The sequence below is a fragment of the Panicum virgatum genome, chromosome 5N (genome assembly GCF_016808335.1).
Source record: "Panicum virgatum strain AP13 chromosome 5N, P.virgatum_v5, whole genome shotgun sequence".
NCBI lineage: Eukaryota > Viridiplantae > Streptophyta > Magnoliopsida > Poales > Poaceae > Panicum > Panicum virgatum.
The window spans coordinates 71,900,163-71,925,345 of record NC_053149.1 but is presented as its reverse complement, the minus strand read 5'-3'; the positions used below and the strand labels follow the sequence as shown (position 1 = coordinate 71,925,345).

At 45.8% G+C, this 25,183-nt stretch overlaps 3 protein-coding genes across 3 annotated transcripts; 1 reads left to right on the top strand and 2 right to left on the bottom strand.

Annotated features, from left to right (window-relative positions):
* Nucleotides 1-9,219: 9,219 nt before the first annotated feature.
* On the bottom strand, nt 9,220-12,588 carry LOC120673110 (protein FIZZY-RELATED 3-like). Its single transcript, XM_039953800.1, has 9 exons — nt 12,020-12,588; nt 11,761-11,883; nt 11,573-11,677; nt 11,233-11,412; nt 10,906-11,163; nt 10,719-10,820; nt 9,932-9,994; nt 9,770-9,838; nt 9,220-9,652 (listed from the first exon to the last, which is right to left on the bottom strand). Exons 1-9 carry the CDS (start codon nt 12,482-12,484, stop codon nt 9,599-9,601), a joined length of 1,419 nt encoding a protein of 472 aa, XP_039809734.1. The 5' UTR covers nt 12,485-12,588; the 3' UTR covers nt 9,220-9,598.
* A 2,905-nt stretch (nt 12,589-15,493) lies between these two features.
* On the bottom strand, nt 15,494-17,604 carry LOC120673111 (probable WRKY transcription factor 57). Its single transcript, XM_039953801.1, has 3 exons — nt 17,155-17,604; nt 16,882-17,031; nt 15,494-16,335 (listed from the first exon to the last, which is right to left on the bottom strand). Exons 1-3 carry the CDS (start codon nt 17,418-17,420, stop codon nt 15,684-15,686), a joined length of 1,068 nt encoding a protein of 355 aa, XP_039809735.1. The 5' UTR covers nt 17,421-17,604; the 3' UTR covers nt 15,494-15,683.
* A 2,440-nt stretch (nt 17,605-20,044) lies between these two features.
* Nucleotides 20,045-21,329, top strand: LOC120675148 (DNA replication licensing factor MCM2-like; the record flags this gene model as incomplete). Its single annotated transcript, XM_039956231.1, has 3 exons — nt 20,045-20,211; nt 20,303-20,402; nt 20,688-21,329. Coding segments are annotated over 3 exons (291 nt in total), but the record flags the coding sequence as incomplete, so codon positions are not given.
* Between the last annotated feature and the right edge of the window lie 3,854 nt (nt 21,330-25,183).

Here is a 25,183-nt window from a genome sequence, read left to right as displayed (position 1 = left end):
CTCGCCCGCGCCCCCCGGCCGGCTCCTCGCCGGGCCGCCCCAGACGCTGGTTGTCGCCGCGTCACAGAGAGGAAGGAGGGGCCGCGCCGCGCCGTGCCGCACCTCCGGCTTCGGCAGCCGACCGCCGCCGGTCCACAGAGGGGAGGGGCCCGCGGGGCCGAGACTCCTCGCGCCCGCAGACCGCATCTCCAGCCCCGGTCGCCGGTTGCCGGCCGCCGGCCGCTGCCTGGCCATGGAGGAGAAGGGAAGGGTGTCGCGCTGACCCACGGAGTGACGGAGGGGAGGGGAGAGCTTGGGCGCCCGCCACGACACGGAGGGGAGGGGAACGGGGTTGCGCGCGCCAGCCACACCCCCGGCCCCTGCCACCACCCGTCATCGCGTCACTCCTGGCCCCGCGCTGCTTCGGCCTGGCTGGCCCCGTGGTCGGCGGGCACTAGCCGCGCCCGCATGGACAGGCGAAGGGAAGGCCCGAGGGGGCAGGGAGCCAAGGAACAAGCCGATGGCTGCTGGCCTGCTGGTCTGCTCGCTGCTGCTTCAAGAGGGAAAAGAAGAGAGCGTGGAGATGGAGGCGTCAGAGAGGAGAGACATAAGGATGAGGATGAGACGCTGCTGTGTGGCTGGGAAAGAAGGAGGGGCTCACGGGCTCACCGGCTGAGGATAAGGCCACCTGTTCCAGTACCATCTCTTGGTTTATCTGAAAGTGACAAACAATGCATAGGTGATCGTAGCTGCATAATGGCCCGACATATTTTGGCTGACCAACCACAAGAATATATACAGGCTCAGGTGTAAGGATCACCGGGTGTCCGACCCTAGAGGGGGGGTGAATAAGGTCGCTAATCGCTTTTTAACCTAGGGCTCAAACTACTTGCATAAAATAAACCTTAACACGTCCTACACATGCTAGTTATGACTAAGGTTTATCTATGCTACTCTCTACTTACCCCTAAAAACTTGCAACCTATAGCCAATCCTAATCAAACTAACTAGGAAAGTAAAGGGATGCAAGATAGAGTAAATGCGGAAGCGTAATACGGTAAGTAAAGAGTAGCATAGATAAACCTTAGTCATAACTAGTATGTGTAGGACGTGTTAAGGTTTATCTTATGCAAGTAGTTTGAGCCCTAGATTAAAAAGCGATTAGTGACCCTATTCACCGCCTCCCCCTCTAGGGTCGGACACCCCAGTGATCCTTACAATTGGTATCAAAGCTTGGTCTCACACCTCTTACGAGGATTAGCCAAATTCCATTGGTAAATTTGTGAGAAAGCTCGTAGGAGACCCGTCGACTTCACCGTCGAGTGAGTAAAATGTCTGGGGAAGGGATGAGTACCGATAGGGCTCCGTTTTTCGATGGCACGGGGTTCCCACGATGGAAAGTGCTTATGCAAGCACATCTCCAAGCCGTGGGCTTGATGTTTGGCGTGTCACCGAAGTAGGCATGAAAAATGAGAATAAGGCCGAAAGACAATATGATGCCATTGCTAAATCAATTCTATTGTATTCTCTATGTGATAGTGTGTTTAATCGTGTATTTGCTAATGAAAATGCTCATAAGCTATGGAAGCAAATTGTCGAAAATCATAAGGGCACAAAAAGGATGTTGCCAATCAAAAATATCATATTCTCGTCAATGAGCTTAGTAGCTTTAAGCAACTTCCAAATGAAAATGCTCATGACATGTACTCACGATTAAACACTCTTGTCAATGAAATTAATGCCTTAGGTCTCAATCAAGTTAAAGATGAGGAAATCAACCGCAAGATTCTCCGAAGCCTTCGCAAGCCCGACTACGACATCATCAACACACTCTTGCAAAAGGAAGACTTGGTCAAGCTTACACCCAACCAAGTCATCAATCAAATCATTGCCCATGAATATAGTATGGGGATGACAAAGAAGAAAGAGCAAGAGCCCACCTCTTCTTCAAGCAAAAAGAGTCTCGCTGCCAAGCACTCATGCAAGCATCAACCAAGGCGACAAGACTCATCAAGCTCAAGTGAAGAAGAAAAAGAGGATGAGAGTGATGATGAATAAGTTCAAGTGATGAAGAATATCCAAGGGCCGTGCTATACCATCACCGCAAGATTGCCAAGCACGTACATGAGCTCTATGAGCTTGGGTACAAAACTCTCATTAGAGGGAGTGCGGTTGGGATGGAGAAGATGGCGAAGAAGAAGAACAAGTCAAGACCTCAAGCTCTCTCCGCCATCTATAAACCCAAGAAAAGTGGTGAAAGCTCAAGTCACAAGAAAAATTCCAAGAGCTCCACCACCCATCGCCCTCGGAGATTATCACCACCTCCCATATGTCTTATGGCACTAGGTAATAACGATGTAAGTGATGACTCCTCCTCCAATAATGAATCCGATGTTGAAACCGATAAAATTAGTGAGATGATGACACTCCTTCATAATCAACAAGAATATCGCACTAAATAAAATGAAGAAATGAAAACTCTCAAGGCTAAAGAAAAACTTCATGCTTCATTTGTCTCAAGATATGAGAACTTGCTAAACAAATTCAATTTGTTAGACAATGAGCATAAAGAACTTAAAATGAAATATGATAGTCTTGAATCTAAAAGTGAATCATCATCGGATAAATCATTTCCTTGCAATATTCCTTGTGCTATTCCCATTGACAAGGTAGATGCGTCTACCTCTTGTGATCTAACCACTTGCAATGAGGATATGATTGTAGAAACATGTGATGATCTCATTGCTAAGGAAAATAATGAGCTTAAACAAGAGGTAGAAAGGCTAATGGCGGACTTGAGGCGGCTCAAAGGAAAATACACTCAAGAGCAAGTCCAACCTTCTCAAGATAACACCTCCGCGGGCGTGAAGAAGCTTGAGAAGGGAGAAACCGTGACTTGCTTCAAGTGTTGCAAAGAAGGTCACAAGTCCTACCAATGCAAGGAGAAAGAGGGCAAGAAAAATGGCAAAGAAAATAGCAAGCCCAAGAACTTGAACAAGAGCAAGAAGGGACACAAGAAGGCTAAGGAGATCAAGAAAAACTCATCTCCATACTTGAAGGCGTCATACATGTACACCAAGCCCATCCACAAGAATAAGCAAAAGAGCAACCACTACATACTTGAAAAGAAGAAGAATGGCAAGGTGGTGGCTCATGTCATGGGGTGGAGAACATATGGATGGAATCGGCCTATTTGGGTGCCCAATGATATTATTCATACCATGGATGGCTCTCAAAAGGTTTGGGTCCCTAAGACTTAGGCACCAAACAAGTGGAAAGGGGATTTGGATGCTTAGCTTACAAGTTAAAGTGAAGGTTCAAACCAAAACAAGCTAAGCTCACAACTTGGACATTTGTTGCCCAAGTCCCCCATAAGATAATGGTAGCTAATTTTCAATTCAAGCATCAAGTAGCTCCATTGCTTTTGCTAGGATGTTTGTTTGTTTTACATCTCCTAGTGTTATATATGGTGGGTTGCTTGTGCCATGACTCTAACCCATGAGCAACCTACATGGTTTGATAAGTGTGTAGAAAGCTACACAAGGTTACCTTTCATGGTATATGGACTTCATGAGGTATGTATTTCATATGTGTACCATGAACACAAACTATAGGGTAAACTTCCCATTGTTGTCAAAATCAATGTGCATACTTTTGCTTGGTGATTCAAACACTAAATGCACATATTTAGGGGGAGTTCATCCTATAGGTTGTGATTTTAAGACTAACATATTTGCTAGTTTATCTTTTGTAGTCTCACGTGGAGTTAACACTCTAAGAGAATGTTATTCACGATCAATGTGAACAAACAACTCTACAAGAGTGATTAGATAATTTGTGCATCTTGCATATTAAGCCATACACTATTGAACTTAAATGCTTATATCTAAGTTCATAGGCTATGTGCTCATATATTTGCTTAACCTTGGTGTACCAAGTGCTCACCTCTTAAAGACTTTCAATTGGTTGCAAGTCACTTTAAATTGGTACATGCAAGGTAAACTAAGTTGTTCCCCCGGAGGTATGCAAGGTTCTAAACTCATTCAATTGATATAAATTGTCAAATCTTTATCTTTTTAAGAGCTACCTCCGTGCATGATATGATCTAAACTTTCTAGTTATAACATCTAGTTGTGTACTTGATTTTCACATTATCATTTTGTGCACATACCTGTGGAAAGCTTAGCTCATATCATGCTAGTTTCGTGATTTTGTGATCCACCATAGTAAATTCTCAATTGGTATCTTCATTGATATCATACAATTGGATCATGAGTCATGGAACTAACTCCCTAGGGTACTAATCTTCTTTTGAGCTATATTGTTTTGCAAGATTTTTTTAGGAGCAAGACCTTTTAAGTGATTTGATTCCAAAGGGGGAGAAATGTGGATCAAAGAAAGATATTTTCTCAAGGAGAAGAAGCATATCTCAAAGGGAGAGAAATACCTAAGTGAATCAAGTCATGAGGGAGAATCAAAGGGGGAATCATGGTTTTAGGGGGAGGCCAAGCCATCATTGGATGGTGGTAACCATCCAAGTGACGGGGAATTTGGATGCTTGACAAGGTTTGTGATGCATAAGTAGGGATGCATCATGCAAAGATGAAGTAAAGTCAAGTTGTGGATAAAAGATTAGTGACCCAAATTCCCCTCCCCTACATATGAGGTAATGAGCAAGGTAAAAGGATGATCTCAATTTCATTTGATATCATTCATGCATCATTGTAGCTCAATGCCTCTCTAGAATGCATGATCTTATCTTCACAATTGGTATCTTTTATTTGACATGCTTTCCTAGACTATCATATGGTAGGTTGTTTTAGTACTAACTTCTTATCTAGTGCAACCTACATGGGCGAAAACCATTGCTTCTCCATGACACATATTTTCGAAAGAAAATACCAAAGTGTACATTTGGTATCAATCCTATTTTTGGTATTCATTTGGTGTCATGTTTTCAAGTTGTAGAGTTTGATCCCCATTATGTGAAATACAAGTGCATACATTTATTTAAAAGTGATTCAAACACTAATGCACACATTTAGGGGGAGCTAACTCTATAGCTTGTGTTTTTTTACTAACATGCTTTCAAAGTGATATTTGTTGTAGTCACACTCCCTTAGTCCATATGATAATACACTCAATCCTTCGATATCAAGACGATGCAAATTGCAATTAACCTTACAATTGGTATCAATTGATCAAGAAAGATTGGACAAGGGAAGAAGACCATGCCATAACTCCCAACGGTTAAAGAAATAAATGATATAGGGAGGCATGGCTAGGTAAAAACACCTCTCACCAAGTTAATTCTTTTTGCTACTAATGCTCTTTGTTGCTAGTGGTTATGGAGCTTTTAGGTGTTTGATGACAAAGGGGGAGAAATGTACCCTAAAAGCAAGCAAATGATGTCATTAGCAACGGGGAGGAATGGAAAATGCAATGCAAAAGGATGCATGGTGATAGGGGGAGGTACTTAGTCAATATGGGGGTAGAACAAATTGTAGTGCAATTTGATGATCCCATGTATTAAGGTACAAATTTTTTTTCATTGCTCATATGGTTCAAACCACACACAAGCCATTGTTCTATAATTTTTTCTACAATTGGTATCAAGGGCTTTTAAAATGAGCATTGAAATGTCATCCAAGCAAGCTAAGTAGTTTCTAACTTTTCAAATTGGTATCAATTTCATATCCTTGCAATTTATCTTGCTTGTTTTGGTTGTGTTGTCATCAATCACCAAAAAGGGGGAGATTGTAGCGAAAATGGCCTCTCATGCCATATTTCAATATAATGTTTTGGCGATTAATGACACACAACACTTGGACTAATATGATTGTTAAGATGACCATTCTCAGGGTTTTAGGTTCAAGTGATGACAAAGAGAAAATAGGCGTAGTAAGGCCCGAAGGGCCGCCCCTACGGGGGTTTCGCTACCCGGTTAGCGGACGGGGGTCGAGGGGGAGCCGCCCCTCGCGGCCCTGAAACCTCTTCGGTCCAAAGGATTCGAAGATTGAAGAAACCGTGAAGAATCCAAGTCGAAAAGATCAAAACAGAGGCATTTCGCTATCACCGGTTAAACCGACGTGGGGCAAAATGAACTCGTCGGTGCATTGACTTGGAGTACACAAGGCTAGGGTTTTACACCGGTTTAACCGACGCTAAAGAAATTGCATACGTCGGTGCATTGACAGAAGAAGACAGTGGAAATTCTATACACCGGTTAAACCGACGATTGGATATTGGTGAACGTCGGTGCAGTTGTCCAGAGAGTTAGTTTTTCAGCAATTACACTCACCGGTTAAACCGACGATGCATCGGTTGATTACGTCGGTCGATTGAAGTAGCCGTTGAAGTATAACAACTAGTTGGAAAATGCACTCACCGGTTAAACCGGTGATGACAAAAACGAGAGCATCGGTTTAACCAGTGATAGTGCTTTTTGTCAGCCTTTTTCCAACGGCTAGTTTGGGGTGTGTGAGCTATATATATGCCACCCCACGGCTCATTTGATTGTGCTGGAGACCAAGAAAATATACAAGAGACAAAGATCATCTCCAACCACCTTAGAGCTTCATTGTACATCATATAGGCTTAAGCACACTTGTGAGAGTGCTTAGTGCTTGTAATAGGGATTAGTTCTTGCGAGAGCTCCCTTGAGAGAAGTCTTGTTGTGGCAAGCAATCCTTGTGATCCGTCGTGTGACCCTCCGGCTTGGTGTGGAGTGGCAACGACACTTTGTGCGGGGGAAGAGGAGGCCCCCTCCTTGGTGGAGAAGCTCCGTAGTGGATTTCGGCCGGGTGACCGAAAGAGACGGTGGCGGTGCACGAGACTTGGTGTCTTGTGGGCACTTGCCTTTGCTTGCCGGCATCGCCTTAGTGGCGTAGTGCAAGACGGTGATCGGAAGAGCCTCGGTGTCCCGTGGACGTATGCGTTTGTGCCGAACCACGTTACATGACCGTGTCTACTCGGGAGTTTGCATCCCTCTTGCACTTACCTCTTTATTTACCGTATTACGCTTCCACATTTACTCTATCTTGCATGTCTTTACTTTTCTAGTTAGTTTGATTAGGATTGGCTATAGGTTGCAAGTTTTTAGAAGTAAGTAGAAAGTATCATAGATAAACCTTAGTCATAACTAGCATGTGTATGACGTGTTAAGGTTTATCTTATGCAAGTAGTTTGAGCCCTAGGTTAAAAAGCGATTAGCAACCCTATTCACCCCCTCCCCCTCTAGGGTCGGACACCCCGGTGATCCTTACATCATGTTAGCTTATAATTTCTCAATTCTGTGCATCAAGCAATAACGACCCCAAGTTTCAGGTACAATTATGATCTAATTACTTTATACAACTGTGTTCTATATGGGCACTATGATTTGCTAGATAATTAGCATCTACTTCTTTTTCCAACTTGAGTTAAAAATTAATTGAAGCATAACTTCTCCGATTTTCCCTGTTTGTTCTGATTAGTATCTCTGCACACACTTGTTTGGCTGGTGAGTGTTTCTGAAGGACTGATTTAGCCAGTCTACTAAACACATTTAACGTCAGCTACAAAAAATAGTTCATATGCATCAAGATAAATAAATAAAAAGAGAAGATTTTAGTGTTCACACATTGAAAACGAAAGTTTCAGATGTTTAACTGGATAAAGGGAACCACGACAATATATGTGTTAGATTGTAATTGGAAAGACATACCTTGTTGAAGAGCTTCAACAGTAGATTGAAGAAGCTGGCGCTCCTTTTTGTAGACTTGAAACTTTGCGTCTGTGGACGATTAATGAGAAAATTTAGCAGAAATATAGATATTTTTCTAGAGAAAAGCAGAAATATAGATACATGAGCTACTTATGATTTTACTAACTCGTGTCAAGTATCACAGCCCTTCTAAATGCCAATGTGGACACATATGTGAATTCCTGAAAAATAAAATGCACAAAAGTTGCCAATATCCAATGTCTGGTTAGTAGCTTACAAGTTCAGGTGCCTTTAAATTTCAATTTCATACAACATATTCTCTTCATGCCAATCATTATAAAACCTATAAAAAATTTTTTAAACTGTTGTCATCGAAAACCATGGATCCATCCACTGGCCACCAGCGGGCTTTTCTAGGGCATCATGATCTATGCCCATCCTTCAAGGTCATCAAGGTCTTCCTTTTCACCGGCCTTGCTGTTTTGTTTCTCCATCCAGAAGCGTCACAGCATCTGATACCCTTTTCCCTCTAGAACTAGAAAGAGTAGGGAAGCAAGCAACAAGAATGCAAACAGCGGGATCCATAGCATCTCCAACAGATTAGTTAAAAATCCTAGCTAAATGATTAGGTAAAAGACTATGTAAAAAATAAAAAGCTAGCTAAACGATTGAGTAAACCAACAGACTAACTAAATTCTTGTCTATTTATATTCAAATCACCTTCTTTTTCTTCCTAGAATCCACCAGGACGCCACGCGCCTCGCCGTAGCCGAGCCAAGCTCCGGACCTGGACACCGGAACGAGCTCGCAGCAAACAACACACCACTTCTAGAATCAATTCGACTGCTACGCTGTAGATGAGTCAATCTCCGGCTGCTAAGCTGCGGATGAATCAAGGAGAATCACGGCCAAATCGACTCCGCTCCGGCCAAGTCGACGCCACTCCGGCCAAATCAACCCCTCAGGTTCTTCCCCAAGGCAGTCGAACATGAACCGGAAGAGCAGCAGCCCTGCTGCCTGCTGCCGCTGGCCCCCTCGACCCCCACGTGCAGGTGGGAGCTCGAGCTCCACCGCGGGCGGGCACGCTGGAGACGCGAGCTCCGCCGGTGCCTACGGGCGGGAGGCACGAGACGGTGACGGCAGCAGAGCGACGCGAGGGAGAAGAAATGCGACGGCGGCAGGACGCGCGCGGGAGCGCGAGGGAGGCGCGGGAATCCAGCTAGCGCACGCACGACGAGGCCGATGGCGATCCGAGCAGCTTTGTATAGATGGCTAACGGAATGGGAGGAATAGCGATGCGGATAGAGAAGCGAGGTAGATAGATAGTCTGTTGGAACTTGGTTTTAAGGGTAATTTTTCAATTTTACAGAATAAAACAAGTTTAGCTAGACTGTTGGAGTTGCTCTTACTCTTGTAGTTACAACCTATGTCCCAGTCTTTACACGTCCTCATACATCTCACTCCAAGGGAACACTTGCCAAAACAGAAGATTCATTCCTTCAAAAAAAAAAACCAGGCATAACTCTGATCATTCATTTCCATGTCTGAATCTGAAGAAAAGAAAAAATCTTTCAAAAATTGTCCAACTTCTGTTTCAGCTACAAACAAACAATTACATGCATGGCCCTTCATTGTTTCTCTCTATTTTGTCAATCGTCAAATAGTATCTCATACATCATCAGCCAACTTTTCTCTACCTCAAACAATCCAATACGTTACGTTAATGTCACTCACACACAAAACAACAACAACAACGAATGAATGAACGAACGAACAAATGATCAGGCCTCACAATTACAAAAATCACTCAACAAACTACCTAGCTGCACATGTAAACAGAATTACTATATGTTGCTTCCCATCCCAACAAAGAAGGATATATGTATCTTGATCAGACTCCTCCAGGCCCGCTCATCACCGGATGTGGCTTCTTGAGAATGACCAGAGCCCAATATCACGGACAGGAGTCTGAATGCAAACACCATGGGGGAGTCAAAGTCCACACAAATATATGATGCCTTCTCAAATACACGCATCGGTCAACTCTCAATTCTTTCTCAAGCATAAATGCCCATTATGCATTACCTGTGTCTTCACTGATGGGAAAATATTCCAGAATCGTAGAGTTTCGTCCCCTGCTCCTGTTACTATGGTCTGCAAATTACATCCCGTCACTTTACTTTTTTTTTGACATAATTTCTGGGTAAATGTTAACACGATCTGCAGACTAACTAGATTCAGATTTACCTGGCCATCAGGGGACGATGCAAGGTAAAGCACACGCATCGTATGTCCGGTTAGAGTTGCAACCTGTTCTCCCAAAATATCCAAGCATCATAGAAATTAGGTTGCATTAACTATTGTACTAAGAAACATTTCTTCCTCAAGGACAATTATCGTACTTAAACATTAAATTTCCAAACAACCACAGCAGAAGATATAGCCCCTAGCACATAGCAGGCATTTTTTTTTATCGTATCAAAACTGTTTAATAAGAAGCGCATAACCTGTTGTGGACTGTGCACAGGCAAATGGTTCAGCTTAGTTTACAGTTCTATTGTGCTCTAAGCTATCAGCAAGTCAATATCTCAGCCCACAGAAAGAAAAATGACTTTTCTTTCGAGGCGTCATCAAAGAAGAATTTTGTTAATTAAACTTGCAGGTGAAGTCTCCTTGGAGGGCTTTTGATGCTTCATACCCAAAATACGCGATTTTATAGTGTCCAGCATTCTTACCAATGTATCAATAGATGTGAGGTACTGATAGCTACAATATGCTATGTCACCTTAACCTGCTGTGCAAGATAACAAGCAAATGGTATTTATTGCTTAGTCCATGTTTCACTGTTGCTTAAGCATTTCTTGATTCAATGTCTCAGCCGACAGCATTGAAATGTTGTTTATCAGAAGCAAGCTGAGAAAAACCAAGTTGCATACTATGGAGGTCATTGAGGATGCACATACGGAGGATGCATTCATTATACAATTGGCTTGCTGATATATCAAGTATTGAGATCCACAGTGTGTAAGCTCACCTTTGACATAGATGGATATTTCCACACCATGATTTGATTTTGAGAATACCCGTGTGTGCTCACGAGCTCATTCACATTTTTGCACCAGGCAAGGTTGCAAACCTGCAAGAGAAAGAGAATGATGAGGACATCAGAACCACAGTAGAACATAGCACTGAGGTCATTTGCATTCAGAACCACGACTTGCCTGGCTGCCTGTGTCTATTGAGTTGAGAACATTTCCATTAGCCGTGTTCCAAAACCTGATACACCTATCAGCTGTTCCACCTCCTGATGCCAGGAGGCCCTGCTGATGCGGTGACCACGCTATTGCTTTAACCGCAGCTGTATGCTCTGTCAAGCGCAACACCGGCTGTTGCGATCGTTGGTTCCAAACTAGTAGCTGATTGTCGTTTCCACCCGAAGCAAGCTCACGGTCGTCATGCGACCATTTTAGTCCACAGACCTGAAAATACAGAGGTCTGAGATCTAAAATTCAGCGCAACATGCATGCTTACCAGGAATTAAATCTCACCTCTGATCTATGACCAGAGAACATGCTGACATAGTCACTGGGGACACGGATGTCATGCTGCAATATGTTCTTGTCCCTGCTACCGGAGGACAATATGCAGGAGCTCCATGCTAATACCCCAGTCCGTGTTTGGTGACCTCCCATGTTCCTAATCCGTTTGCAGCGCGAGCTGTCCCAGATCTGTTGAGATAGTAGAGTTACTAGTTGTATGTGAGTATGTCGCTCAGTCGCTCGCATATTCTGATTGCTTGTAGGTTATGTGAATAAGCCTGATATAACGGAAGGAGCGATTCTGCTGTGATGTCGGCATTGGTAATGGAGAAAGGAAAGCAATGCAAACCTGGACATCTCCAAGGCCGGTGCCAATGGCAAGATAAGAGCCTTCCCGTGACCAATGCACGGCGCAGACGCTGTCTCTGGGCCCCAGATCGCAGAGCTTGGTGACCTGGATGTTGATTAATTAGAGCGTTAGCAGCATGGTGGTATGAGCTGGACCGGATGGCGATGAATGGAGAGGTAGATATGTACCTTGCTATTGGACGCGGACCAGAGGTAGACGCAGGTCCCTAGGCCGACGGCGAGCATGTTCTGCGAGGACCAGTCGACGAGGTTGAGGTAGAAGTCGTCCTGCAGGGACGGCGCGTCCAGGACCTGGCGTGGTAGGGAGTGAAGAAGAAGCTTTGAGCTTTGCTGCCTTGGCTGCCTTGCCCGGGAGGTGTTTGAGGCAACTGCCAACCGCCAAGAAGAAGAAAAAGGAAAGAAAGCAGCTGGAAGGCAGGCAGCGTACCTTGTGCGGCGTCTTGGGGACTTTCCTGGGCGGCTTCTGCGGCGATGCCGTGGTGTCTCCGGATCCGGCGGTGCAGTCGTGTTGGGCGGCGAAGGGGGATGTGGCGGCGGAGGACTGGTGGTCTTTCTTGTATCGGAAGAGGTTGGTGTTGGGAGAGGCGGGGGTGGCTGGGCGCGGCGAGTCGGGGCCGAAGAGCTCGGCGCGGAGGAGGCGGGAGTAGGTGGTGTCGTCCTTGGAGGGGGAGTCGAGGAGCGCGAAGTTGTGGAGGCGGGAGGAGGAGCGGCAGGGGATGAAGCGGTCGCTGTAGGTGGTGGTCTTGGAGGGGGAGGGCGTCTTGGGTGGCTCGGCGAGGCGGCGCGAGGGGGACGGCAAGGAGGAGGCGGCCGCCCCCACGGGGTCGAGGCGGAGAGCGGCCGCCATGGACGGCGGCACGTTGAGGCGCGGTTTCGCTTCGGCCGCCGCCATAGTTGTCCGTTCAAGAGGGGGTTGGCGTGAATGGCTTGCTTGGTGATCGATCCAATCAATGATTGGAGCTGCGGCGGCAACGGTCACTAGATCGATTGAGGATTGGGGGTGTCGGCCGCTGGCTGACGGTGGTAACTAGCCGTTGCCCGTTGGTGGGACGGAGAAGAAGAAGGCCCTGCCGCTGCCGCTGCCGCTGCCGCTGCCGCTGCCCAGACCAGCCCGAACTTTTTTCTTTTTTATATTTAAAAAAAATTAAAATTTCAAAAATATATGTCAGTTTTCAAAAATTTCAAAAATATACCCCGGTCGCTCTCCCATAGGGCGACAGGCCCAATGTGTAATTTTTTTTTTCAAATTTGCAACGAAGTCCCTGGAGAAAAAAAAAGCGGGGGACCTGTCGCCCCCCCCAACGGGCGACAGGGGCCTGTCGCCCTCCCCTCGGGCGACAGGCCCCTGTCACCCATTGGGGGGGCGACATGCCCCCCTTTTTTTTCTCGGACTTTTATTTTTGCAGGGACCTATTTTGAGCTATTCGAGCGTGTATTCGTCATCATCGTCGGCAAGATCTCGGCCGCTAACTCCTACCGCACGTTACTTGTCCTTCATTAAATCACGGAAAAAAATCGCAAGAACTTCCCTTATTTCACGAGCATTATGGAACCCACAAACATAATAAGTTCACATAAATAATATCTATAAAAATAAATGACAAGTAACCTACCACAATCATAAACATCGGATACAAATAAGCGGTCCACAGCTATCTCATTACAAATAAACATCATATACATCTAACCACCCCTAGGGCGTCGGACCCTCTTAGCCCTCTGCTGGGCACGGACATGTCCCTCGGAGTAGGTGAGAACATCCGGAGACCTCACCTGTCGCTCAGGACGCGCAAGGGGCTGCGGTGTCTGCTGCTGAGAGATCCCAAGTGGTGCTCCTCCTAGCTGTGAATGTCCCAAGACATCGGGGTCACCTTGCGCGGCAGGCTCTTCTGGACTCAAGCTGTCGAAGTCGTCTAAGGTGAATGTCTCGTTATCTGGTCGAAAGGAGGAAGAAGAAGGTCCGGCGCCCGCATCGGGGTAGAATCCTACGCAAAAAATATGGATGTTAGCGTACGCTCGTATATTTCGTAATGACATGTAGAAACCGAAATACGAAACATAAATTAACCTGTGCACGCCGGTATCTGTGGCCCCGGTACCATCCCTGGATACGGTCCGCCAACTGGTGCTGTCCCTCTAAACATTCCAGTATGGCCGAACGCAGTAGCTGGATCGTATTCTGTATGTGATATTAGTAAATATGTAGGAACACTTGATGTAATTTTAAAGAGATATATACGTTACCTGTACTTGGGAAGAACTGCGACGTCGGCCCGTGTATGGTCGACGGACACGGGAACGACGACGACGCCTGAGACGACCCGTGGCTGTCTTCGTACTGCACACGGCTTCCGAAGTTGTGCGTTACCTGACGCAACTGATCACGCTGCCTCGACCATGCCTCTATCTGCTTAAACTGGGTCATTGGGGATCCGGCACGTACCCTCGTCAGGTAAGTCGAGCAGTCCGTCTCCATCATGTTGCAAAGGCGAAACTGCATCAATTCAGTAAAGTTACAAACACATGAATTATCTTATGAATATGATTATATATATATGCAAATATGATCAAGAGACTCACCGCGCCAGTTAGTGCCTCCACGTGGTGCCGGGCATAGCCATCCTGAGACCTCGCCTGGTGTGGCTGCGGGTGAGTGTCAACAAAAACCAGACGAGCCCGAGTCCGGGGTAAGTACCAGGTGAGGTAAGCCCTAAAGGAGCTATCTGTGTGTGGTCCTGTTGGATGGACCAAGTGCTCGTCTGCCTGTTCACATTGGTCCACCCACGGCTGGATCTTGGTGAGCCAATCATCAGAGCACGGCAAGCCACTCCTTGACAACCTACAAAGTGGACCACGAAGAATCGTTAGAATCGACACGAATGTATGAGCCAAGTTCATTCAAAATTATCTGTATATCACATAATACTTATCGAGTTATACTCTTTACTTCACTACCTTATTCAATAATCCGTAAAAACTAAGTATGGAATTCAACTATAACGTATAAGTATTCATAACTACGTGATGACTCTCGAATTCTATACTGCATATGCCAAATTCTATTCTAAATCATAATTAATTTATAAACATGTCTCTAATAGCACTGCAATTGTAATAATAAATGCGTAGAACTAATTTTCTAAACTAATTTACTACTACGTAACTATAAACTAAAGTATCATTGAACTCCTACTTAAATGGATCTACTATAGCACTAATTAAATTAAATTACTCATATTTAAATACGTAGTACTTAAATATAACAATATTTAAACTAAATGTACTAACCTGCAGATCACAAGTGCTGAATCCGGCAGGGCTTCGCCGCTTTCCTTCTCCTCACTCCTCTCTTTTTTTTCTGGATTTTTGGTGGAATTTTCGGGCTCAAATGAGGAGGGAAGGGGAGGGTTGGGGCTTTTATAAGGGGGGAGACCCCGGTCGCCCGCGGGGGGGGGGGGGGGGGCGACAGGCCCCCCGGTCGCCCGGGGGGGGCGACAGGCCCCCTGCCGCGACTGTGGACCGGGCCCAGCGGCGGTCGCCCGTGGGCCGGGTGACAGGCCCCTGTCGCCCCCCCAACGGGCGACAGGGCTTGTTTTTTTTTTCTCCAGGGACTTCGTTGCAAATTTGAAAAAAAAAATTACACATTGGGCCTGTCGCCCTATGGGAGGGCGACCGGGGTATATTTTTGAAATTTTTGAAAACGGACATATATTTTTGAAATTTTAATTTTTTTAAATATAAAAAAGAAAAAAGTTCGACCAGCCCTCCTCCTGGTAATGGGCCGGCCCAGTTAGAGTATTGGGTTACATGCATCTCATCTGTGGGCTGGGCCTCGAGAAAAATAAGAGTCAAATGCTACAGCCCACAGATGTACATACATATTGAACAGCAATGTCAATCAAATCCATCCCTTTATTTATTATACATATATACCCTCATCAATCATCTAGTACTAATAGTAGTTATTAGTAGTAGACTGCACTGGCGTTCATTCCATTCCATTCCATTCCATTACATTACTCTAGCTATATACATAGTGTAGTACTATATATATACACACACACACACTTGTCGATCGATGGAGTTGATCATCAGAAGATGTTGGAGAGTATGGCCATGTCGATGCTGTAGTAGGGCGACGTTGGGTTATTATTCCATGATGAGACGGAGGACGACGACGTCGGTCTGCTGGCGGCGGCAATTGGGGTGGAGGTGCTGGCGCCGCCGCCGCCGCCGCCGCCGCTGCTGCTGCAGGGGCGCCGGACAAGCAGCGGCACAACGTCTTCCAGCAGCCCCCCCTGGCCCTGGCCCTTATTATTACTACTCATGTGCTGCTGCTGGTGACGACGATGATGATCAACAAAGCCGTCGTCATCGTAGCCCTCTGCTTCTTGTTGATGAGGGATCAGTCCATCCTCTCTTCTTCTTGGCGAGGCTGCCGCTGCAGCATGCTGCCAGCTGCTGCCGCCGCCGTGGAGGAGGAATAGGCGGTCTAGATCTCCTGGCGCTGCTGGGCCACCGCCGCGCGGCTGCAGCTTGGGCTTCTTGCTGCTGATGCCTGCTGCTGCTGCTGCTGCTGGAGCAGGAGGGGCTTGCTGCTGGTGGTGTTGCAGGAGGAAGTGGGAGTAGGTGTAGTGCAGGTGGAGACCTTCGTAGGTGACGAGCAGCGTGTCCGCCTCGTCTGTCGCGCGCTCCACCTGCTTCTTCGCGTTGCACCGAGGGTTCGTGCAACGGTAGTAGCTCCTGCATTGCATTGCATTGCATGCAAACAACAACACACAATACATTATTTAATTTCTGTATCTCTCTCATCTCAGGTACATATATATACAAATATACAATACATATTCAGATATCACAATCATTAATTATTAATGGAGTGGGAGGAATAATCGGTCGATCTGATCCTAGGCACGCGCACCTACCTTTGAACATCTTTCAAGTCCACTAATTATTAAGCTGCTATATATCTACCTGCACTAGCTAGCTAGATGACAGTGCGATCGATATTTCTTTTTTCAGACATTTCAGTTGGGAAATAAAGCTATCTACCTGCACTATATATACACACACACACACACACACACACACACACACACACACACACACACACACACACACACACACACACACACACACACACACACTGGCAGCCGCAGGGCCAGTGCTGCACAGCTAGCTAGCTATACTACTGCTTGTCCCTCATTTGGTATTGTTGGTAGCTCGCTGGATATGATGATGATGATCGGATCGGAGTCACTACCTACTTTAAATAGTAGCAGTATGTACCTTGGGTTGGGGCTGTTCTTGATGGATTTCTGCCCGTATTTCCTCCATTTGTAGCCATCCTCTGCAAGCCCGTTCCCAGAGGTCTTGATCTTGAGCGTGTACTTGTTCTCCATCTTGCTCAACACCTTCGTCTCTGCAGGGGAGAGAACCCTACGACGACGCAGCACATACAGATCAATTATATATATATATATATATATATATATATATATATATATATATATATATATATATATATATATAGAAAGATCGATGATATACACACACACTTACACCGCTGGGCTGGTGGAGACGCCGCCGGAGCTGTAGTTATCCATGGCATCATCAGCCAGGTTAATATTAATATTCTGATCGGCGCCGCCGGTGAAGGAGAGAGCGCTCTCTATGTCGCTGATGGTGGGCCCGGAGTAGACCGTGGAGATGAGCTTGTTCACCATGGACTCCCGCCGGCGCCGAGGGCCATCGTCGTCGCTGCCGCTGCTCCGCCAGCCGCTCTCATCAAGCGGCGGCGGCGGCGGCACTTGCAGCTCCTCCTCCATGGCTAATTAAGCTAGCTAGCTGCTGGGGCCTCGATCGATCGAATACAATTGCTACAGCTAGCGCAAGCCGGCCGGCCTGGCTCGATCTTCTGGCTACCTGCTGGCTGCTGCGTGCTATAGGGCAGGCAAGAGAAGAGAAGAGAAGAAATCTGGCAACTCTTGCGTTTGTGGGAATGCCGTAGTGACTTCACTCACCAACCAGCTGCCGCCAAGGGTATATATATATATATATATATATATATATATATATATATATATATATATATATATATATATATATATATATATATATATATATATATATATATATATATATATATATATATCAAAGAGCCAGCAAGGTAAAAGACCAATGTACCCTCGAGAGAGTGCTACTGGCCCTGCCCTGAAGGCTGATGCATATATATTATTGTAGCAGTTGCTCTTTACTAATTTATTTGATGATGATCTGATCATATCTGATCTGAAGCACATAATGATTGAAGAGAAGGAAGAGTTGAACGACGACTAACTGACCCAACAAAATAAATAAATATATCATATATTAATTAGGCCGATCGACCTGGTGCATGCAACTAATGCAACTGCTGCTGCGTGCATTGTTGTGTCGATCGTCGTCTAGCTCTACTACTAGCTAGCTAGCAACCACTAAAGCAAGCAAGCAAGCAAGCTAGCAATGGATATGGATCGATCGAGATATGATGGAGCATGTATGTATATATGATTGACATTGTGGGACGGAGGAGGTGCATATATATATATATATATATATATATATATATATATATATATATATATATATATATATATAGTGCTATTGGGTACTCTAGGTACTGAATAATATTCAGCACCCGAGCCAACCAGCTCCCGACCTGACCGCACCGGGCGCCTCCCCCACCCCGTCCGATTTTTCTGCTCTTCGCCGTTTCCCCACCCTCCGTCTGTTTTTTTTCTTTTCCTCCGCCAGCGCCAGGCGAGCTCCAACGGCTCACCGTAAGCCGCCCCCCACCCTACGTAGGGGGGCTTTGGGGGGAGCGAGCGCTCCAACGGCTCCCCCACAGCTCCCCCTACGCAGGGGGAGAGATGAATCTCCCCCCACGTATGGGGGGAGTTTCAACTCCCCCTATATCTCTAATCACACTGTTTCTTCGCGATATTAATCCCGTTTGAGCCCCGTAACACGATGATAATGTGTATTATGGCAGTACAAATACTGTATGATTTTTTTAAATTCAAAAACGTTAATTAAATAGTTAGTTAATGAGTGATAGTATATAGGGGGAATAGATATGGAGGGAATGGTTGGAGAGAAGGAGTTATAGGGGGAGGAATTTTTTGGAGGGAGATAGTAAAATATAGTAAATCGTACGTTTGGGGGGAGTTGGATGGGGGGAATGGTTGGAGAAAGCCTGATAGGTCGTGGGAGGACGAATCAGTTTCCAATTTCTCCCGCTGCTCCTCTCGTGCCGCACCGGCCAGCTGCAATCCCGGCGAGGGTCAGCGCCGCCTGCTCCCGTGCTGCCCCGGCTCCGCCCTGCGCTGCTGGCTCCCGTGCCGGCCCGGCGACGCCCTTCGCCGCCAGCTCCTGTGCTGCCCCGGCGAGACCCTGCACCGCCAGCCCCCGCGCTGCCCTGGCGGGACCTTGCGCCGCCCCGGCGAGGCTGCGCCGCCGGCTCCCGGCGAGCTCGCGCGGCGTCCTCTGCAGCTTCACCGACCTCTTTGGCACCTCCCCAATAGAAGCTCTCTCCAATGCGCAAAGATAGAGCAGCCGCCATGGGGGATTCGGTCACCAGCTGCCACTGATTCCACCGGCGTTTGTCGTCGGTGAGCCCACGAGCGCATCCCTGCCATCTCCTATTTTCAATGCCCTGCTCCATTTCGTACATAGGATGAGTGCCGTCAAGAGCCAGCTGGGCGGAGGATGTCATTAATCAGGCTCGTGGTATGGCCTTGCGCTTTAGATTCTCATTGATTGAATTCGAGTCATTCGTTTTGTGAAAAATGTGCCACATAATTCGTCCTGATCCCTGAGCCTGTAGATCGATGGATGAGAGAGGATCCGTGGAGAAATGGGTGGACCGGCTGCAAGAGCCATTTAGAGCGGTGGAAAGAATGGGATCGGCTGTAGATTCCATGGAGGGCAGATAGAGCAAGGCCGCTTAGCTGGTTCCAGGGATGCTGGTGCTAGATCCGTGAAGAAACATCATCGAAGGCGACCCGGTGGGCATAAGTCTACGTTTGGCTCTTGGCTTGTGTCTTTCATTGAGATAAGTTACTGCTACCGATTCCGAATCCACTAGATTTTCGTGCATTGATTTTCGTCCAAGGATCCAAGGATTGGGGAAAGGGTTTGTTATTTTACTCTTCAATCTCTTGATGCAACTCCATATGCTAATGTACAATATCTCACATAAGCACTTGAACTCAACAGATTGTCAAATGAATTGCTCCGTCCATTTATGGCCATGAATCGTCTAACATGCAATATCAGTGTCCTCCTCCTGGGTGATCCAGGCACTGCAAAATCCCAATTTCTAAAGTAAGGACAGAATCAATCACTTTTCATCATTTGAGATTGCACCACTAATTTTCCATCTTGTAGGTATGTGGAGAAAACGGGACACCAAGCGGTATATACAACTGGAAAAGGAACCTCTGCTGTTGGTCTCACTGCAGCAGTTCACAAGGATCCAGTAGCACGGGAATGGACACTTGAGGGAGGTGCACTGGTTCTTGCTGATAGGGGCATATGCCTTATTGATGAATTTGACAAGATGAACGATCAAGATAGGTATGTTATAATATTTGCATTGGAATCTTCTGTACTATTAGCATATAGATTTCTATCTTATGAATATATAATTCTCTTCGTATTCATGAAGCCATGGAGCAACAGAGTATCAGAATGTCAAAGGCAGGAATCATCACATCTCTTCAAGCTCGATGCAGTGTTATTGCTCCAGCAAATCCAATAGGCGGAAGGTAGATTTTATTACTTGCATAGTTGCAAGCCATGTAACCAGTGCCTATTATTAAGAAAGTTACTGGATGTATTCATCCTTGATTTCACAGATACGATTCATTTTGTGTACTTGTAACTTTTTACTAGATTTGTGCTTATTGTCAATTTCAAGAACACTCCTTTTGTTCTGTTTTGTACTTAGCGATTATGTTCTTGCAGAATATAAACAATCATTTGATATGTGAGGCATATCCACGTTTCGTATTTGTTTTTTCAAATATCACAAGTGATTTCTTTGTTCTCAGTTTATCTCCCTCGCTTGTGGGTAGTCTGAGGACACAAGGAGCATATTCTGCTTTGCCTCCTCCAGTTCAGGAATTCAGATGCCAATGACGCTCCATGGGAAGCTCAGCTTCGGCATGAGAGGTGAGCTCTCACCTGCTGTTGTTCTGAACTATAGACATTTGCATGCAGCTCCAAGTTCTCGTTAGAGCAGATTTATCAAAACAAATAAGCCTGTCATTTGTAAGCCTTACAGAAGACATCCAAAAAAGCTCAGATGACAGTGAAGGCTAAAATATCTCCAGGGAAGTGTAGAAAATTATTGTTAGCTTGATGGTTCATGTCCTTCCGAGACATCCATTTGTATGCCTGTAATTTGGTCCATAACCCTTCTAATGGCATGATGATTGATGTCAAAGAATTTATTTTGTCATGCCTGGTGCAGGTGAAGGCCAGCGTATACATGTTTTTTTTCCTTCACTTTATGCCAATCAATCAGTAGGAAGTTGGAGTCTGGAGATTGAGGGGAAGATTGAAAAACAAAGAGTGATATGAATAGTATTTATGCTAATAAAGTGTTTTTGGAACCAAATTATGTAGTATTTATGATTGACAGCCTATTTTTAAGTGTTTGTGATAGGCCAATGAATTTCAGTTGCAAGAAACTATGTGTTGACCAACATGTCAAAGACAGAATTGATCAAATTGTACTGTACCGAATAATTAATCTAATACATGGGTGCTCGTCCAATTTAATCTTATACATGTACAGAAAAGTGTATGCATTCTCCCATGCATCCACGAACGTGTCAAGAGTGCACTGACCAAGCGCACCTCCCAACAATCAACTTGTGCCGCACAACTCCCGAAAGAACGCATGTGTAAAGCAATCCGTGAAAAAAAAACCATGTGAATAACCAGCGATCTGTTCTAGGGGAGAAAAACCAGCGAGGGAGGAAAACGGCCGGGAGGAAAACTGGGAGAGAAAAAAAACCAGGCGCTCACCTAGCGCCAGGCGCGACCGGTGGGCGGGGCTGGCTCGGGTACAGAATAAGTATTCCATACCCAGAGTATGGAATAGCGGTGTCCTATATATATATATATATATATATATATATATATATATATATATATATATATATATATATATATATATATAGCTTTATTTCAACCTCCTCTCCAACAAGCTAAGACCACCTCATCATAGAAATCCAACTCATCATGCATGCATTTTTCTTACACGTACGGAAGAATGAAAGAGAAGATCTCTTTTAATTTTCAAGAGCCAGGCCAGCTCATGGAGGAAAAGTGAGCAACCCACTTTACTAGTGAGAGACAATGGTTGCGGCCGGGACCCAAGATGCATGCTTTGAACAATGTGCTCAACCTTTTTACTATATCGTCTTGTATAAAGATTAGGTACATATACCAAACTATATAATATAATTTAGGCAACACACACGTACGTCGTAGTTAAGTCAACAATAGGTGCGCGTGCAAGCTAGCTTTATTTAACTGCGGCGCGGTCCATCTGCTGCGACGTGCCTTTTAGTTTAATTAGCCAGGGGTACGGTCGTACTGGTATTACTATGTTAGGCCCTGTCTGTTTAGATCCCAAGTTTTTACACCCAGAAACATCACATCAGATGTTTAGACACATGCATGGAGTACTATTTACAAAACTTTTTGAACGGATAGACTGTAAATCGCGAGACAAATCTAATGAGCCTATTTAATCCATGATTTTGCAACAGTGATGCTACCGTAACCATCCGCTAATTATGGATTAATCATAAATTAATTAGGCTCATTAGATTCGTCTCGTGATATACAATCCATCCATGCAAAAAGTTTTTTAATAAACTTTATTTAGTACTAGGAAATTGTAAGATTCCATACCCAAAAAATTTGGCCTAAAGAACTAAACAAGGCCTTATTAGGGGGCCGGGGCAACCACCACACACTGGATGGATGGCAAAAGCATGCATTATTAGGAACGAGTTGACTTTTTTTTCTTCGTTATACTAGCAACTATAGCTAGCTAGTAGTGGGCGGGCCGGCGAGGCGATGATATAGGTTGTGTGGTGTGGGCATGCATCGTCGCGCGATGGAATGGAGATCACATAGTAGTACATGGATAATCCCAAGGAAAAGACCAAAGGCAATTAATGTGGTGGCTTGCATTATACTAGTGTAGTATTGGCCGGCCGGCCGGCCGGGGAGGGAGATGCAAGAGTTGAAGCCAGAGCCAGGCCAGGGGATGCGACAAAGCTAAGGTTGACCTAGCTAGCTAGCTGTCGTCGTGTCTATCCTTGCATGTGATGGATGGCCTGGTGGCGGTCGGGTCGTCGATCTACTCCGATCCGATCCTTACTCGTGTGTGCCCTGCCCGCACTGGCTGGCCGGCCGGCCGGCTAGCCTCATGCTGCATGCATGCATTATTAGGTGGTCCAAATTAATCAAGAGTCAACGCACGCATGCATTATATATATTATTACTTGGTTGCGATCCCGATCGACTGCTTGCTTGGATTTTTGTTCGCTCATGTCACATGCATGCATGCATGCTACCATTATCATTATATATACAAATAAACACACACACACATACATATATAATATGTAGGAAAAGTCCTTTCTTTCTTTTTTGAGAATAGGAAAAGTCCTTTCTTTTGGGATGCATGATATGGCATCATCATCATTTATTTACTAGTACTATTATCTTTTCGGGCTTGTCTTCTACACCAAGGACGAAGGCACGCATTTGCATCAAGAGGTCCACAACATGCATGCTGCAAAAAGTTTAATTTGCAGCAATTCAACAAACCAGGCCAGGCCCGCCGTCCTTGTTTGCCTGGTAGGCTGCCACTCCGACTCAATGGTAAGCCAGCCCAGCTAGAAGCTGCCGGCCCAGTACTACTCAAAGGGCTTAAGCCCGCCGGTTCCCCAAGTCCCGAAGCCCAAGCCCATCTCTCGGGTGTCCTTTTTTTATAAAAAATAAAGTCTTGCTTCGAGTTTTGGGTCTTTTTCCTTTGGTCCAACTTGTATAATCGACATGTGGGCTTTGGTCCATACTTTAGGCGAGTCGGACCAGTCCTCCGTCCATGACTCGTTCACGACAAATTAACGCAGTGCAATTGTACATATCCGATACTTATACGGTATTTATCCATAGCAATGGCGGGCACATTTGGCTAGTTATAAGAAAAATGATGTTTTCTTTATTATACGACAGGAGACCAGACATGCTGGCTGCCTGGCTAAGATGGGCATGCATGACAGCGGGTGATCTCCAAACACACGATGGAGTACGGAGTAGTAGCAATAATGCATGCAGGAAGGCAAATAATTGGAGCCTGCCTGCTGCTGGGCTGCTGGCCATTGGCCTTGCATCCATCCATCTAGCTCGTCAGCGAATATATTCAAGTGAAAAATCGAAATTAAAGAACACTACTGTAGCATACTTATATGCATGTGACAGGACAGGACATTTCTTTGGCTTGCCTCCGATCCCTTATTGGATCATCAGGTATACTATATGCTGCAGGCCATGGCGCGTCTCTAACTACTAGCGCAGGTGCTGCGTCGTCGGCTCTGTGGTTGTGTGGTGTGTGTCTCCACGCTATTTGCGGTTACAGAACAACGTAGTACTGCCTGCAGCAACAACCAGCTAGAGCTAGCTGCTGCCCAATCCTTTATTTCAGGCTAGCTGGCTTTATTTCAGGCTTTGCAGATGCAGCAGTCAGGCTATAGGAATATAGGTAGGTAGCTGCTCCTTCCGGGCGGCCTGGCCCTGGCCCTGGCCGACCCATCCATCTATCGGTCAGATCAGGTCTATCGCCGGTGGCCGACACCATGCCCAGAGAGCCAGCCAGCAGCGCTCAGGTATTGGCGACTGTGCTCCTCCGATCCGATGCTCGATCGCCATGTATTTCTGCACACTTGCTGGCCGGCCGGGCCCTATCATCCTCGTCCAAGCTCCGTCTCTCTCTCTCTCTCCAACTACTCCACCATCTCAAGCTTTCAGCCATAGCTAGTCGACCAGGAACGTGCATATGCCTGGCAGCTGGAACCTCGATCGGGTCCTCCAGGCCGGTCGATCGTCTCCAATCCATCGGGGGAAATAGATAGATCGACGACGCTCACATGCACAGTACTAGCTAGCTACTCTGAATTCCCTAAGATTTTACTGTACGTGTGCATTCAGTACTCGCTCACATACAGTACTCGTTGGCCTCACCAGTTGAGAACGAGTAGTTTTGTTCCTAGCTAGGCTGCTTTTCATGAGCCTCTCGGTTGTAATTATAGTGCCGTATAGTCTTATTTTTGCTTGTTGAGGTGTGCGTGCGCCCCTTATGACCCGCGTTGTAAAAAACTCATTTATTTTCTTCTTAATGCAATGATACGCAGCTCTCCTGCGTATTCTAAAAAAAAGTGCATTCAGTACTCGCTCACAGCATTCATGATCACCATCGTCATCGTCGTCCCCAATGCAAATATGCAACGCAACAAATTAAAAG